The sequence below is a fragment of the Asterias rubens genome, chromosome 20 (assembly GCF_902459465.1).
Source record: "Asterias rubens chromosome 20, eAstRub1.3, whole genome shotgun sequence".
In the NCBI taxonomy this organism is placed as follows: domain Eukaryota; kingdom Metazoa; phylum Echinodermata; class Asteroidea; order Forcipulatida; family Asteriidae; genus Asterias; species Asterias rubens.
In genome coordinates, this window is record NC_047081.1 from 1243950 (window position 1) to 1257270 (window position 13321).

At 38.4% G+C, this 13321-nt stretch overlaps 1 protein-coding gene across 27 annotated transcripts in view; it reads right to left on the reverse strand.

Moving 5' to 3' along the window:
• Positions 1–13321, reverse strand: part of LOC117303882 (ankyrin-2-like) — a 123361-nt gene that overhangs the window by 73997 nt on the left and 36043 nt on the right. For 24 of the 27 annotated variants that reach the window (XM_033788290.1, XM_033788301.1, XM_033788299.1 and 21 more), the window contains exons 5-13: positions 12603–12701; positions 9466–9564; positions 8332–8436; positions 3372–3557; positions 2502–2699; positions 1576–1674; positions 1229–1426; positions 680–778; positions 187–285 (exon numbers count right to left, since the gene is read on the reverse strand). In XM_033788290.1, the coding sequence (XP_033644181.1) occupies positions 187–285; positions 680–778; positions 1229–1426; positions 1576–1674; positions 2502–2699; positions 3372–3557; positions 8332–8436; positions 9466–9564; positions 12603–12701 (1182 nt within the window). The remainder of the gene's footprint in view (positions 1–186; positions 286–679; positions 779–1228; positions 1427–1575; positions 1675–2501; positions 2700–3371; positions 3558–8331; positions 8437–9465; positions 9565–12602; positions 12702–13321) is intronic. The other 3 variants (XM_033788314.1, XM_033788300.1, XM_033788315.1) reach the window with 1 other exon arrangement.

The following is a 13321-nucleotide window of genomic DNA, read 5'->3' on the forward strand; positions in this document are numbered from 1 at the left end:
GGTTTAAATGCACAGGTGTGATGTGGCAAAGTCTGCAGCCAAAACAAGCTAGAAACACTAGGACGAGCTCCGTCTGTGAGCTGAGCACATCCACTTGCCTTACCAAACACACTTCACTTACAGCTTTACGTTCTGTCGAAAGCTACATTTATTTCAAGGAAGTTTAGAAACCTGTATAAAGCTTACCACATTGGTTTCGTCCACACTAGCGCCATGGTTGATCAGGTAGCCAACGATGTTAATGTTGCCCATGAAAGCAGACACATGAAGTGGAGTCAGTCCAGACTAAAGGATTGAAAAAATCACAAAGAAATATTTAAAAGGGCGGGATTTAAACCAATGACCCCTGGATCTAGCCAGGCAGACCACTTAAAGTGTATTTTGACTGGTCTTATGAGTTTTTTTAACTGGCATTTGGCCAGCTAACCAGTGTTAATGGAGAACATTGAATTGGCAAGCAAAGCAATGACTGTCCGCCAAAAATGCCCCAATTAAAACCAGAGTGAATGTTTGCTGAATCGCCTATTGACACAAAAGAATATCCTTATCGCACAATGTTCTGAAAACAAAGGGTTCTTTCGGCCAGCAAACCACTGAAGGCTGGAATGCTATGAAAGATGAAATAATCATTCTCAAATGAGAAGATTGTTTTCTTTGTCTGGGTTCTACATGTACGTACCTCTGTTGTTGCATGAATGGAAGCGCCATACTTTAGAAGCAGCTCAATCACCTTGACGCGGTTCTTCTTACAGGCGATGTGGAGCGGGGTGAATCCATTCTGAAGACAAACAAGATCGGGTTAAATTAAAAAAGTTACCGTTGGGGGTGGGGTGTAAAAACCCTCTTCTCTTGGAAATGGCAGAGCTGTCAACATTTGCTTCTTGTAATCAGAAAAATTTTGTAAGACAATCAGGGAGATATTTATAATTGCGTTCCTTTTGACCTCCAAGAACGCCCTACTTAAAGGACGTCCAGCAGAACGGCCAATTTCATTTTCTTTCAAAGCTCATTATTTTAACCCATTTTTTATGTTATTTATCAGGAAGGTAGTCGTCAATATAAACAAAGATATTTTAGGGCATTTAAAGTTACAATAGTTTATTTGTTTGTTTAATTTTTTTTTTTAATTTTTTACCACTGTTGGCCATTTTTTGCTTGTTTCTGCAAAATGATGTTTCCAACAAACGACTCCTTTAGTTTGATCGCATCAAATAAATTGAAAACTCACCAGAGCTCGGGCACTTGGGTTGGCCTTTCTGTCCAGCAGTAGTTTGGCCACACGGTGGTGACCACAATGACCGGCCACGTGGAGTGGGGTCAGATAGTCCACGGTCACGTCGTCCACTGGGGCCTTGTGGTAGAGTAGAAGACGAGCACTGTCTACATGGTCACCTTGGGCTGCCATGTGCAGGGGCGCCAGTCCATTCTGTAAAACACAAAAATGATTTTTCAATGATAATTCAATGCTAGAGTTTGACCAGAGCTTGTTGCCTGCAAATTGCCCCGTAGGACATGGCCTCAAGCCCTTGAGATGTGATATTCTTTGGTTACTCAAATCAAGCTATTTAAGTGTACCTTGGTCTTGGCAGAGATTGGTGCGCCCCTCTCAAGGAGCTGGTCAACGCATTGATCATGACCGCTACGGGCAGAGCAGTGAAGTGGTGTCAGTCCATCCTACAAACAGAGAGAGAAAAAGTTAGGTTATCCTGAGGTTTTCAAAGCAATAAATTATTCCAATACTTTAGGTGTTTCTAATCAGCAGAGTGTAGGTTCAAGTCCCGGTTGTGTCACTTGTGTTCTTGAGTAAGATACTTTACCGCATTTGGATGGGCCATTAGGCTCCAAAATACTGCTGCCCGCATTGTGACACTGTCTAGAAAATCCTGTTCTATCACCCCCATTCTGAAACAACTACACTGGCTCCCTATCTCTCAACGAATCATCTTCAAGCTGATGCTCATTGTCCACAAAGCTCTAAATGGCAAGGCTCCCCACTATATTTCTCAACTGCTTCAAGTTTACACTCCATCAAGGAATCTTCGATCAAGTTCCATGCTTATCCTCATTGAACCCAAGTCTCGACACTCACGGGGTGACAGGTCTTTTTGTTCAGCCGCGCCACGCATCTGGAACTCTCTACCACTTAATCTTCGATCTTGTGTTTGTACCGCAAAATTCAAGTCTCTTCTCAAAACTTATCTTATGTCACAGGTTTTCAATGACTAATTTTGTTGTGTCTGTTTTTCTTTGTGTTGTGTTTTGTTTTTGTTTTGTTTTTGGTTTTACTGCGCCTTGAACACCCAGCAGGGTGGATATGTGCGCATTACAAGTCTTATTATTATTATTTCATTTTATCACAGCATGCAACATTTCTCAAAAACTACACAACCTTAGTTAGTAATATTTGAAGGGAAGCTTTCCACTATCATTATCTTCAAACCCTGTAAGTTTAATGTAAATCTGTGGACATTTTAAAAAAGTACCCGAATCCCTTAACTTACCCTAGTCTTGGCATCGATTCTAGCTCCTCGATCAAGCAGGGTGTTGACCATGTTGACGCGGCCCCACTTAGCAGCGACATGCAATGGCGTGATGTTATTTCTGGCTGCATGGTCAACCGACGCGCCCCTTTGCAGGAGAAGGGTGGCTACGTTGACGTGACCGTAGTGGGCTGCGATGTGGAGAGGGGTGAATCCACTCTGTGGGGGGGGGGGGATGGTGATAGCAAACAGGGTGAGAATCATTGCCGACAAGAAAATCTGACTCTAGGATGACAATTTTAGGAGTGGGCCACGAAATAACCAACGGCACCTACAGCAATTGCCCTGTGCTTTTGCTGTGGTGCCCTTTGCAAAGTTCCAATACAATTTTACATTTTCCTTAAAGAATGTGCCCCTCACCAGAGGAAAATTGCTGCGCTGCATCAAGAAACGATTCAAGCGCTGTGAAATTGGGCCTAAGTTGAACCAAGGTATTCATGCCACCGTGTGCTTGAGGCAGTGCATCATTGTTTCTTCTCTCCACACAGTACAACCCCAAAATAAAGACCCAACAAAGCCAATTTGATATTGTGTTTGATAAGCCTCGTAAGTGCTGTCGATCCGAAAAGCGTCCTCACCCAAAGGGGCTGAGAAAATAAACGGATTGTTGGCCAAACGTATAGGGGGAAAGAATAACACTGTGAGCCTCATTGGGGAATATATGCCCAGTGCGCTTAAGTATTCTAAATCCCTTTAAATCCTTCTACACCATTAAAAAGAGGAAACAAACGAAGAACACAGGCCTGTCTATGTGATGTTAGCTTTCTATGCTTTGATTGGTCTGGCGTGATGTAGTTTGTTAGCTTGCATTCTCGATTAGGAAATGCTTACCTTTGATGTGATGTCTGGGTTATGTCCGCTCTGCAGCAGCAGCAGGGCGGCTTTGGTGTCGTCGCGGCGAGAGCAGATGTGCAGGGCGGGTAGACGGGTCTTCCCTGCCCGATCATTCTCCAGCAAGACTGCGACGACCTTGTCATGTCCTTGTTGTAGAGCAACTGCGAGGGGCGTGTAGCCATCCTACAAGTGCCAAAAACATACCCCAAGAGACAAAAAGTTAGATACGACTCTGGTAATATTGTAATTCATCTTCAGATTTATTTTCAGGGCTCGAACTTATCACTGGACAACAGGCCTGTAGCCTGAAGCCATCCTTAAATGTCAAACACATACGCACACAAAAATAAAAAGTCCTGATTTCACCTCAAAAGATTTGCTGGTATTTTTTACGATGTTAGAGCTTGCACAGAATTAATTGTAAGACACCATTAACCTCACACGTTTAAAGGGGAGGTTTTTTTCAGATGCAAAGGCAGCAAATTTGCAATCTAAGCAGTCTGCTGCCACCTAGAGTCTCAAAATCTACAGGATTCTCATTAAATTTCTTTTACATCCTAAGGCGTAACAACATTTCCATTATGAGCAAAAAGGAGTCTATGTCTGAATTCAGATAGGAGTTTTTTGGTTTCCCAATAGAAACACATAATTAAACCCTAAAGCATTATTTTCCTGTTGTTGATGTTTTCCATTTGCTGTTGTAGCAAGAACAAAACAAATTGAAGTAAATCAAGAAGCGGATTATTAAGTTATAATCAGAGGTACCCTCAAATAGAGATGTACATTTAAAATCTGACAATTGATACGGTTAACAAACACATCAACACGGATTAAGGAAAATAAATGTCTAGTAGATATATACAAGCATGCAGGTACATGTACATGTAGGAAAATGGCTTTGAAACAGTACTGGCAGTTTTGAATGATATTCAAATTATACTCTGAATTAACAAAAACAAATTGAAGAGAAATTAATCAGAACTTGTGGGAACATTTAATAAAACAACATTATTTTTATCGGTTTTTGTTTTGTTTTGCTATTCCGATATCAGGGAGAATAGGCCACATACAAAAAAAGAGATAAAAACAAACAAATTCATTAAACAAATTATGTGTGAAACGCTTGCAGACTTTTATTAAAACTTGTTATTGACACATTGCATTCAGGTCTCACTTGCAGGCAAGAGAATGACTTTAAAAAATATCAAACACAAAAACAATATTAGTGATCTGAAATATGTTCCCCCAAAGAATACCTTAGGTTTTAGGAATCAATTTTTAAAATAGTTTAGTGTAGATAGAAAAGGTTCCATGTGCACAGAATTTTTTTATTTTAATTTTGCCTTGTTTTTTTCCCAAGAAGTTAATTTTGAAAAAATGAATTACCTTTTAAATGTTTGTAACTATTATCTCATGTCAGATTTTAGCAAGTGTCTAACTGGTCTAACTATAGATTTTTAATAATTTATTTTAGGAGCATGCATTTTTTCAAAATCTCTTTCCTTTATTAGTCATTTTTCATAACCTATGATAAAGACAGAACATAAAGCCAACACCAACTACACAACAAAATAAATGATCTCAAGGTCATCAAAAATAAACAGACCAAAAAACAAAAACATAATTTTCAAGGTCACAAAAAACAGTAATTCATTGTTCAATTTTAAATGAAGAAACAAGAGAAAAAACAAATCCCTTTTTTCCTCAAAATGAATAAATATATTGAAAATTAAAATTACGTACATGTACAAGTTGGTTTTTACCTGTAGTGGAAACGCTTTTGCAACCGGATTTCACCTTTAAAAATAATCAGTTTACAATCTGCCAAAACTTAAAGAGGCTTGCGTGTAGTGTTTAATATTTCCCTCTCAAAAGAAAAACCATACTAAAAAAATTTTCTGAAACTTTAAAATCTCCCTTTAAGCCAGAAGAACTTAAACCCATCCAAGTTTGATTTTGTTTGGAGTGAGAAAAGATTTTCAACTTCCACGCAATCCTCAAAAAAGTGTGTACACAAATTTGTATAAAGGTGAAACAATTTCATTCACTGCAGTAACACACAACAAATTGCCTAATTTTTTACTACTTGCTCTAAGAAAGTTTGAAAAAACATCACTGACGTTTTTTGAAATGACTAAAGACGCAGAGGGCTTCGAGAAAAGACATACATGTATAAGAACATTGAAGAGACACAAACAAACAATCATCCAACAAACAAACAAACTAACAGTGACCTCAAAAAGAGCTTTTAATTCAGGCAATCTTACGATTGGACAAAAGTGCTAGAACAACCATTAACGACGGTAACCAAATTTCTGAAAAAAATTCTAGGAAAATTTTGCTCATGAGGTTCTGGTCATGACCAAATCTCAAATTTGGTAGCATATTGGAACCAGGGACAGATTTCAATTTTGATCTGAAGCAACTATTGTTGTTGTTGTTGTTGTTATTATGTTCTTCAATTTAAAGAACTGCAACCTCAATTTTGATGACATTTGATGACATTTGACCAGAATTTCTTCGCTCAAAAGTATTCTCTTACTTATATTTTTAAAACAACAAAAGAGCGATTAGTACTTGTTTTTCCACAAAATCGGAACGCCATGACATTTTGGAAGTTTTTAATTCCAACAACAAACTTTCAAAAGCGACACAGTTGTTCTAAATAGTGCAATCTACATTATTAAGGAAAGCAGAATTATGCGAATGGCTTTTTTTCCATCATGCTCTGTAAAAACAAGCGTACTTTCATTACTAAAGGTTAGGTTGGCCAGATCTCTTAAAATAGGAAGTTAAAAAAAAGGGCAGTTACTTGAAAGGCAAAATTTATTCCCCGGTTTAAAAAAAAAAAAAAACTGTAGGTTTGAAATATAATTATAAACATTAGATTTTGGTGTTAAATAAATACCGCAAGGCACTTGTGAACATACGCAATGGGGTAAAGTACTTTTGGGGGAAATTTTTAGAAGTTCAAATTTAACTCTTTGTTTGTTTTGAGGCATTGCATTGTGATGTATCAATGTGTATTCGGTTTGCGGTTATGCCATGTTTGTACTACTGTGCTTTGTAGATTGATGTTTTGGGGGAACTAGGTCTTGCCTTTTTTAATTCTACTGCCGCAGGGCAGATTTCAAAACTCAGAGCCAAGTATTCTCAGGAATTCCAAAATCTACTCATTGGCAGTATAAAAAAGCAAGACCTAGCACCAAAAATCTACAAGCAAAGATGGTATAAACATGATTCTGCTGCAAACTGCTTACAACTCACATTAAAAAAAAGACACAGTTCAAATGTCGTTTGAGAAGAATTTGCTTTGAAAACCTTCAGAACACAAATTTGAACTTCAGTTTCATGAATTACAAAACATAATTTTTGCATTTTTGTTGTTGCATAATTTCAGACCTGATCTCAAAGATGAACCTAATTATTCAGATACAAATGTACAGCGCATATTTATGTTATTGCTGTGCCCGAAGTGCTGATTTTAACAAAAGTCTTCTCCACTTAATGATTTGTTTACCCTTTGGCTTTGGTGATAGGAAAATATTTCTCAAGATTGCCTGTTTCATTCTTTGTGATTCTTATAATTTTCTCAAGATTTTATTTTGATTATTATTATAATTAGTATTTCCTTCTTTTGTTCTTTCTTTGTTTTTGTTGGGGGGGGGGGGGTGTTTCCTGACAGCAGGTAGTATATCATTTGAACAAATCTTGCAGTCATACATTATGCATTAACAGACCACGAGCAAAATTTGATGCAAAAGATTATGTTCGTTAAAAAGTCATCTAAAACGGCCAGTACTGTTACCATGGCAACCACATCTGACTTTCAAAACACACACACAAGAAAACATCATTCACTGCTACTGTTTTTGTTAATAGTACACGCTACAGTGTAATGTGAAAGACAACAAAGTCACGCCAGAGGAAGAAAAAAAGAAAAAAATACACATGAATTTTTGATCGGGGGATTAAATTTATGGTTTGAGTGCTAACTCTTTTGTGTTTGGTGTCCTACCATGCAGATGAGGTGCTAGTTAACGATGGCGACCAATAAGCGTGCATATCTAGGCTAGGTCAAGTACATGCGACAAACTTGCGTGAGAAACAAAGCTGCTTGCAAAAGTCTCAGCCCCCCCCCTCTTATGGGTTGACCGTTAAAACAGTCATTTCTACCTTTCAGAGACCATTCATTTCTGTCTAATCACCACAAATTGCCCCCAGATTGCTACTATTGTTCATTTCTTTAATCAAATTTCTTTCATCAGTGTCAAAAGAAATAAATTGAAACAGAAAATTTAGTTTTATGTTTAAAGATTGGTATACTATTAAATAAACTAAATTGGAAAAACTTCATATCCGGATATGACCCTTACTTTGAACTCTTTATTATGCCCCAACCCCCAAAACAGCCCTGTGTTGCAGTCACTATGTGGACATTCCTTTGTGCTTTACACTTCAGAAAAATAACACTGTAAATAACAATGTGTGGACGTGTGTAAGTCTACATAGTGTTTAAAGTTCCTACACTATGTGGACTTCTTTTGCTCTAAAGACCATACTTAGTAGTGTTTAAACACCCAGGCCGCCCCTCCCTCCAAATAATCATTAAGAAGTTAGACAGATTGAAGATGCGTTTTAGTGGGACAAAACAAGGGAGTACGGTGAGTGTCAGTCAAGTTATGCTTCAGAAAAGAGCTTTCTGGATTGGTGTTTAGAAGGGGAAAAAAGTAGAGAAGTCTTCAAGAGCACTGTACACACACAAAAATAACTTGACAAACACTCCTCAAAAAATGTTTTACATGTACACCAATTATCTAGGGTCAGGATACACACACAAAAATAGTACACTATACACTGGTGATGTTTTGTTTGTTTTCTGTTTTCTACAATCATACACAAGAAGATTATAATATAAATGTACAATCGGAGCTCACGGTTGTCGTGACTTACGTACCTCCTGCTTCGGAGGGTACTTGGGCCGCGATTGGTGTTGCAAAAGCGTTTCCACGATTTTATAATGGCCCTGCTGGGTGGCGACCTCGAGCGGAACGAATCCGCCCTATGGGGTTTGGGATGGGTGGTCGAAGGGGGTAGGTTGTGGTTAATGGTGCAGAGGAAGGGGGGACGGGTGGGTATGCAACGCCAAATGTTTAAACATAATTCATTTTGTTCCCACAGCATGCGTGTATAAGAGAAAGACAAGACATTAATAAAGAGTGAAAGGGGAAAGGTATACATATAAACAAATGCAGGTCCAAAATACCACAATCAGACGAAACTCGGTGTTGATGAAAAGTTTGAAAATGATATTTTGTCGCAAATTATCCAAAGTTTTTGAAAAAAAGTAACAAATCAAGTTAGCACGTTTTTTGTTTTCAATCAACTTGTCTCCTCAAACTTGAGGATTGGAATTATCAAAACATTTAATATTAATTTTTAGCAAACAATATACAGTTTAAAAATTATTTTGTTTAAATTAGAAGATTTTCAGGCACCAAAAGCTTGTTAAAACATATCATTTTTTCAATCTGGAATTAAATTCACAGCAATCTTACCACCCTCAAGTAATAATCCACACTGGGTAAAAGTTTAAATAGTTTTGGGATTAATGTTTAGGAACTCTACCACCTGAGCTATCTAGCCCTTTGTGGGCGGTCCCCTATTGTGTCTAAATCTTTGTTCAGGGGGTGCCAGTCAGAAGCTGATCTTAGCCTCCTAAATTGTATGCCCCAATCTCCACATAAACGGACAAATATTGCTACTGTTTTGACTGATTTTAAAGAAAACTTGTTTTATGTGTACTTGAACTTGCCAACTGGGGCCAATTTCATAGAGCTTCTTCAGCACAAAAACCAGCTAAGCGCAAACCAACTTTGCTTAGCCGAGAGGGGTTACCAGCCAAAGCACCATGTTATGTACATAGTTTGTGCCTGGTACCCTGCTTATTTGTGCTTAGCAGACATTTTGTGAATCAGAAATTCTATGAAGTTGGACCAAGATAATTGGGTCCAAGTCACAAAGGGGTTGAAATCTTTATGGGGTTTTGTTCGGGAGGTGGGGAAGGTTAGAGGTGTTAAGACGTTCTTACCTCCGTCGCAAGGTTCTGGTTGGCGTTATTGTTCAGTAGATATTTGACGACCTCCTCATGGTTCTCCTGGGCGGCCATGTACAGCGGAGTGAAGCCGCTCTGCGGTTATGAAAAACGGTGAGTTTTAAGTGAGAAACAATCACCGCGAACATCCAGTTGTGACGTCAGAATTTGCTTGGCATCATTGAACTTTAAAAGTAAAGTCTGTCCCGAGCCAAAATGGCTCATCAGGCCGGTGAATACATAAGATTTCATTGGTATTTAACGACTGAGGACATTTCTATAGACCGTATTGAATAACCACTTTTTGCTATAAAAGTCGCCATCTTGTAGGGCAAACTATATGCGCGTCCAAACGCGTACATCATCGAAGCACGCAGTACGCAACATTCCCGGTTTATTTCTACAGCACATGCACGCGCGCACACACGCACGCACATGCGCACAGACACCATCTTGTAGGTCAGATATTTGAACAGTGACATCATATTCAATACAGTCTATTCCCCCTGGACAGGATGCCAGTCCATCGTAAGTTACTACCCAGCTCTCGCTGCTCTAAAACACAAACGAGAAAACTACATGTATCGTAAGAGGAAATCTAGATAGTATTTTAAAAACAAACGGCAAAAACAGCACACCGCATCCCAAACACTGCACAAACAAAACTAGACAATGTAAAAAGGTAGATACAAAAATGAAAGCTTACCACGGATTTCCGTATTTATTCCCCCTCACAATTCAATAACTAAATGCCGTTTGGAAATATATTATTCTACCCTGTCCACAGTTATTATTTGTTAAAACTAACTCATTAGCATAGGGAGCTTTCCCCTTGACATTAGAATAAAATATAACCCGATTATTTCATTATAAGTTTATGATCTCCTATTAATTAAACATTAACTTGCTGATTTATTATTTCCAAGTTAAAGTTAGTTGACGCTTTACCAAAACATTAGTTACCATCAAGTTCAACTACCACCTTTGAACCCTCGTACTGTTTACGTTCTAAAATTCCCCCATTAGCATTTTGTAAACTACTTTTGTTACTACTCTCAGAAAAAGGAAAAAAACAGTGCAGAATCTAATACATGTTTTAGTTGTTGCAGTACCAGCAACTAAAATATAGAATTTGAACTGCCTCTAGTTACCACGCAATCTAAGTGGTCTAGTGTTATGAAGTCCCACAATGTAATTCCTAGCCAGTGCCCATTTTCATACAGTTGCTTAGGCATAACAAGTAGCTAAGCAAAACAAAATCATGTTAAGCAGAATAAGGTTACCAGCCAAAATACCATGTCACATGTACAACTTGTGACTGGTACCCTGATCCTTTTTGCTTAGCAGGAAATTGTTGAGCAATCTCTGCTAAAAGCAGCACCATAAAATTGGACCCTGGTCTTTGCTCTGACTATCTTTGCGAGCAAAATAATTATTTCTTCTAAACTACTTCTACTAGCTGCAGTCCTTTACAGAGCAATGACAATGACTCTGTTGAAAAATAATTAGTAAATTACCGCCTAGTTTCGTAAACTCAAGATTGTACACCTCTATGCTAATCAGCGGTTCCTTTCTTCAAATAACATCTCAAGTCACATTTATTTTAGGTCGAATAGGATGTACAACTTTGCCCAAGTCAAGACAAGTCACAATATGAATGTTTGAAGAAAATAATAACAAGTTAAAAGATTATGATTATTTTTTATTTTTTTCTCCTTTTATTTTGTTTCCTCCCCCCCTTTTTTTTTTTTTGGGGGGGTTCAGTACAAGGCAAGTCAAAGGTCAAATTTGTCCATGCAATGTCAGAGGTCATTATTTTACCTGATTTATACCTTAGTAAAGTAATGCTGTAGACTATTCAGTTAATCTTCAAGATACCAATTGATAGTTTGAGCATAATTATGTTCTCATTAATATTCAAATTAATCCCAGATACTACTTAAAACCACTTCAGCTCCGCTCAGTGTCTTGTCACTTCAGAAGGCAAAAAAGTTGGCAATGAGGTGAAAAAGCTTGTGATAGGCTGCTTTATGATTGGTGCAAAATGAAAAACAGAGGCTCTGATTGGTTGTCGGCTGATGAGTGGCTCGACCAATCCGCTTGGCTTACCTGTACACCTGGCTGCTTTTGTTTGTTGTTGCGAATCTAAGAGTGTCAAAATCAAGGTTGTGTTTTTTGGTTTCCAATATTTAAAGACTCTTAATGCGTTTAGATGGCAGCAGACATAATCAGATACTAGACGATTTCGCAAACACTACAAATGCGTAGGTTAGCTATTGAATGAAGTGCAGACAGGTCTAACAAGAAACCAAAACTTGTAATATGTGCACTTTCCCAGTATTTGCGAAATTATGTACCCACGATATCTACTGCCACCGTGCATCCCAAAGTTTCCCACTGTTACACACTCAAAAACTTGTCTAAGCCATTTCCATTCAGAGTTCATCAAATCCTTGGTGTTTCGACGTTTGCCGTGAAATGTTGCTCGTCCAAAGCAGATGAAAGTTGTAAAAATTATTACCACAAGCAGAAGAATTTGATTAAAAAAAATATGAAAAAATCATCTGAAGATTATCAAAGAAATTGCTGTAGTATGAATCAGGCGAGATATTTGGTCAAAGGAAAAAAGTAGATTTTTTTTTATCTAGTACAAGGGCTGACCTGGGGTCGATTTCACAAAGAGTTAGGACTCATCTTATCGCAAGTTAGGCGAGTAACTCGTCTTAACTTGGGATTTATCTTAAAGTCTGCATGCTACAGTGCAGGGTTGGGACTCGTCCTAAGTCCGAAGATTAGTCTTAAGTTAGGAAGAGTTTTGTGAAATCACAACAGCACACGCAAAGGCTGTGATACACTTTTCAAGTCTTACATGTATTTAACCAAAAAGCAGAATACGGACTAAAGCAGGAAGAATATCATGGCCCATGAATAGCTGCATGTCTGGAGTAAATATGCACATTTTTAACTCTCAAATGCTTTAAAGCATTTCAGCAGAGTATCAATTCCCCTTTACTGAAGCCCCACCCACCCCTTTTCATAGTACCGTCGCATTCAAGAACTCTATTTACCTAGAGTAGGATATAAGGGTAAAAACATAGAATACGAATGAAGAAAAGAATTCAACGAAGAGTTACCTGAGACTGAACATTGACGTTGGCGCCATGGTCCACTAGGGCCTTCACAATTGGCTGTTGACCGGCCAATGAGGCGATGTGCAGGGCGGTGTTCCCTTTCTGAAATGGCGAAAGAAACGTACATGTACTTGAAAGAGCCAGTAAGAGCAATTTTAATAAATAGGCCCTACATCACTGTAAGGCCACTTTACAGAAGTGTTACTTGACAAAAGCAGTGGCGTTCCATGGCACGAGTGGTTCAGAGCATCGAACTCAAGCTCTGGGGTTTCTGATCAGCAGAGTGTGGGATATTCAGCCCTCTGTCCCATGTGCTAGGATTGGTAGTGCTTGTCAAAGTACCCAGAACATTCATTCAAGGGAATACATAGTGCTAGTCAGAGAAGTGTCTGTGTGTCTTTCAAAAACCCTTTTAAAAAATTTGGACACACAGTTTTTCAATTTCCAGCAAAATTTTGACACCCTTTACCAAATCCCGGCTAATAATGTGTTCTTTTCTAAACGGAATCTCTCCTCAAAATAAAGCATGCCCCAGACTAACCCCCAAACAAATTCCAATGCATTATTCCCCAGCCAGTTGACCTTTCGATAACACGATCTTCATCAACAAAGTCTAAGTACCACAAGTGTATCCAAAATAATGTTCTTTAGGGACCAGCAATCCACGTGGCTGTGACTATCCTCTTAGAAGGATATTGTCTTTAAATCAGAATGGTTTAAAT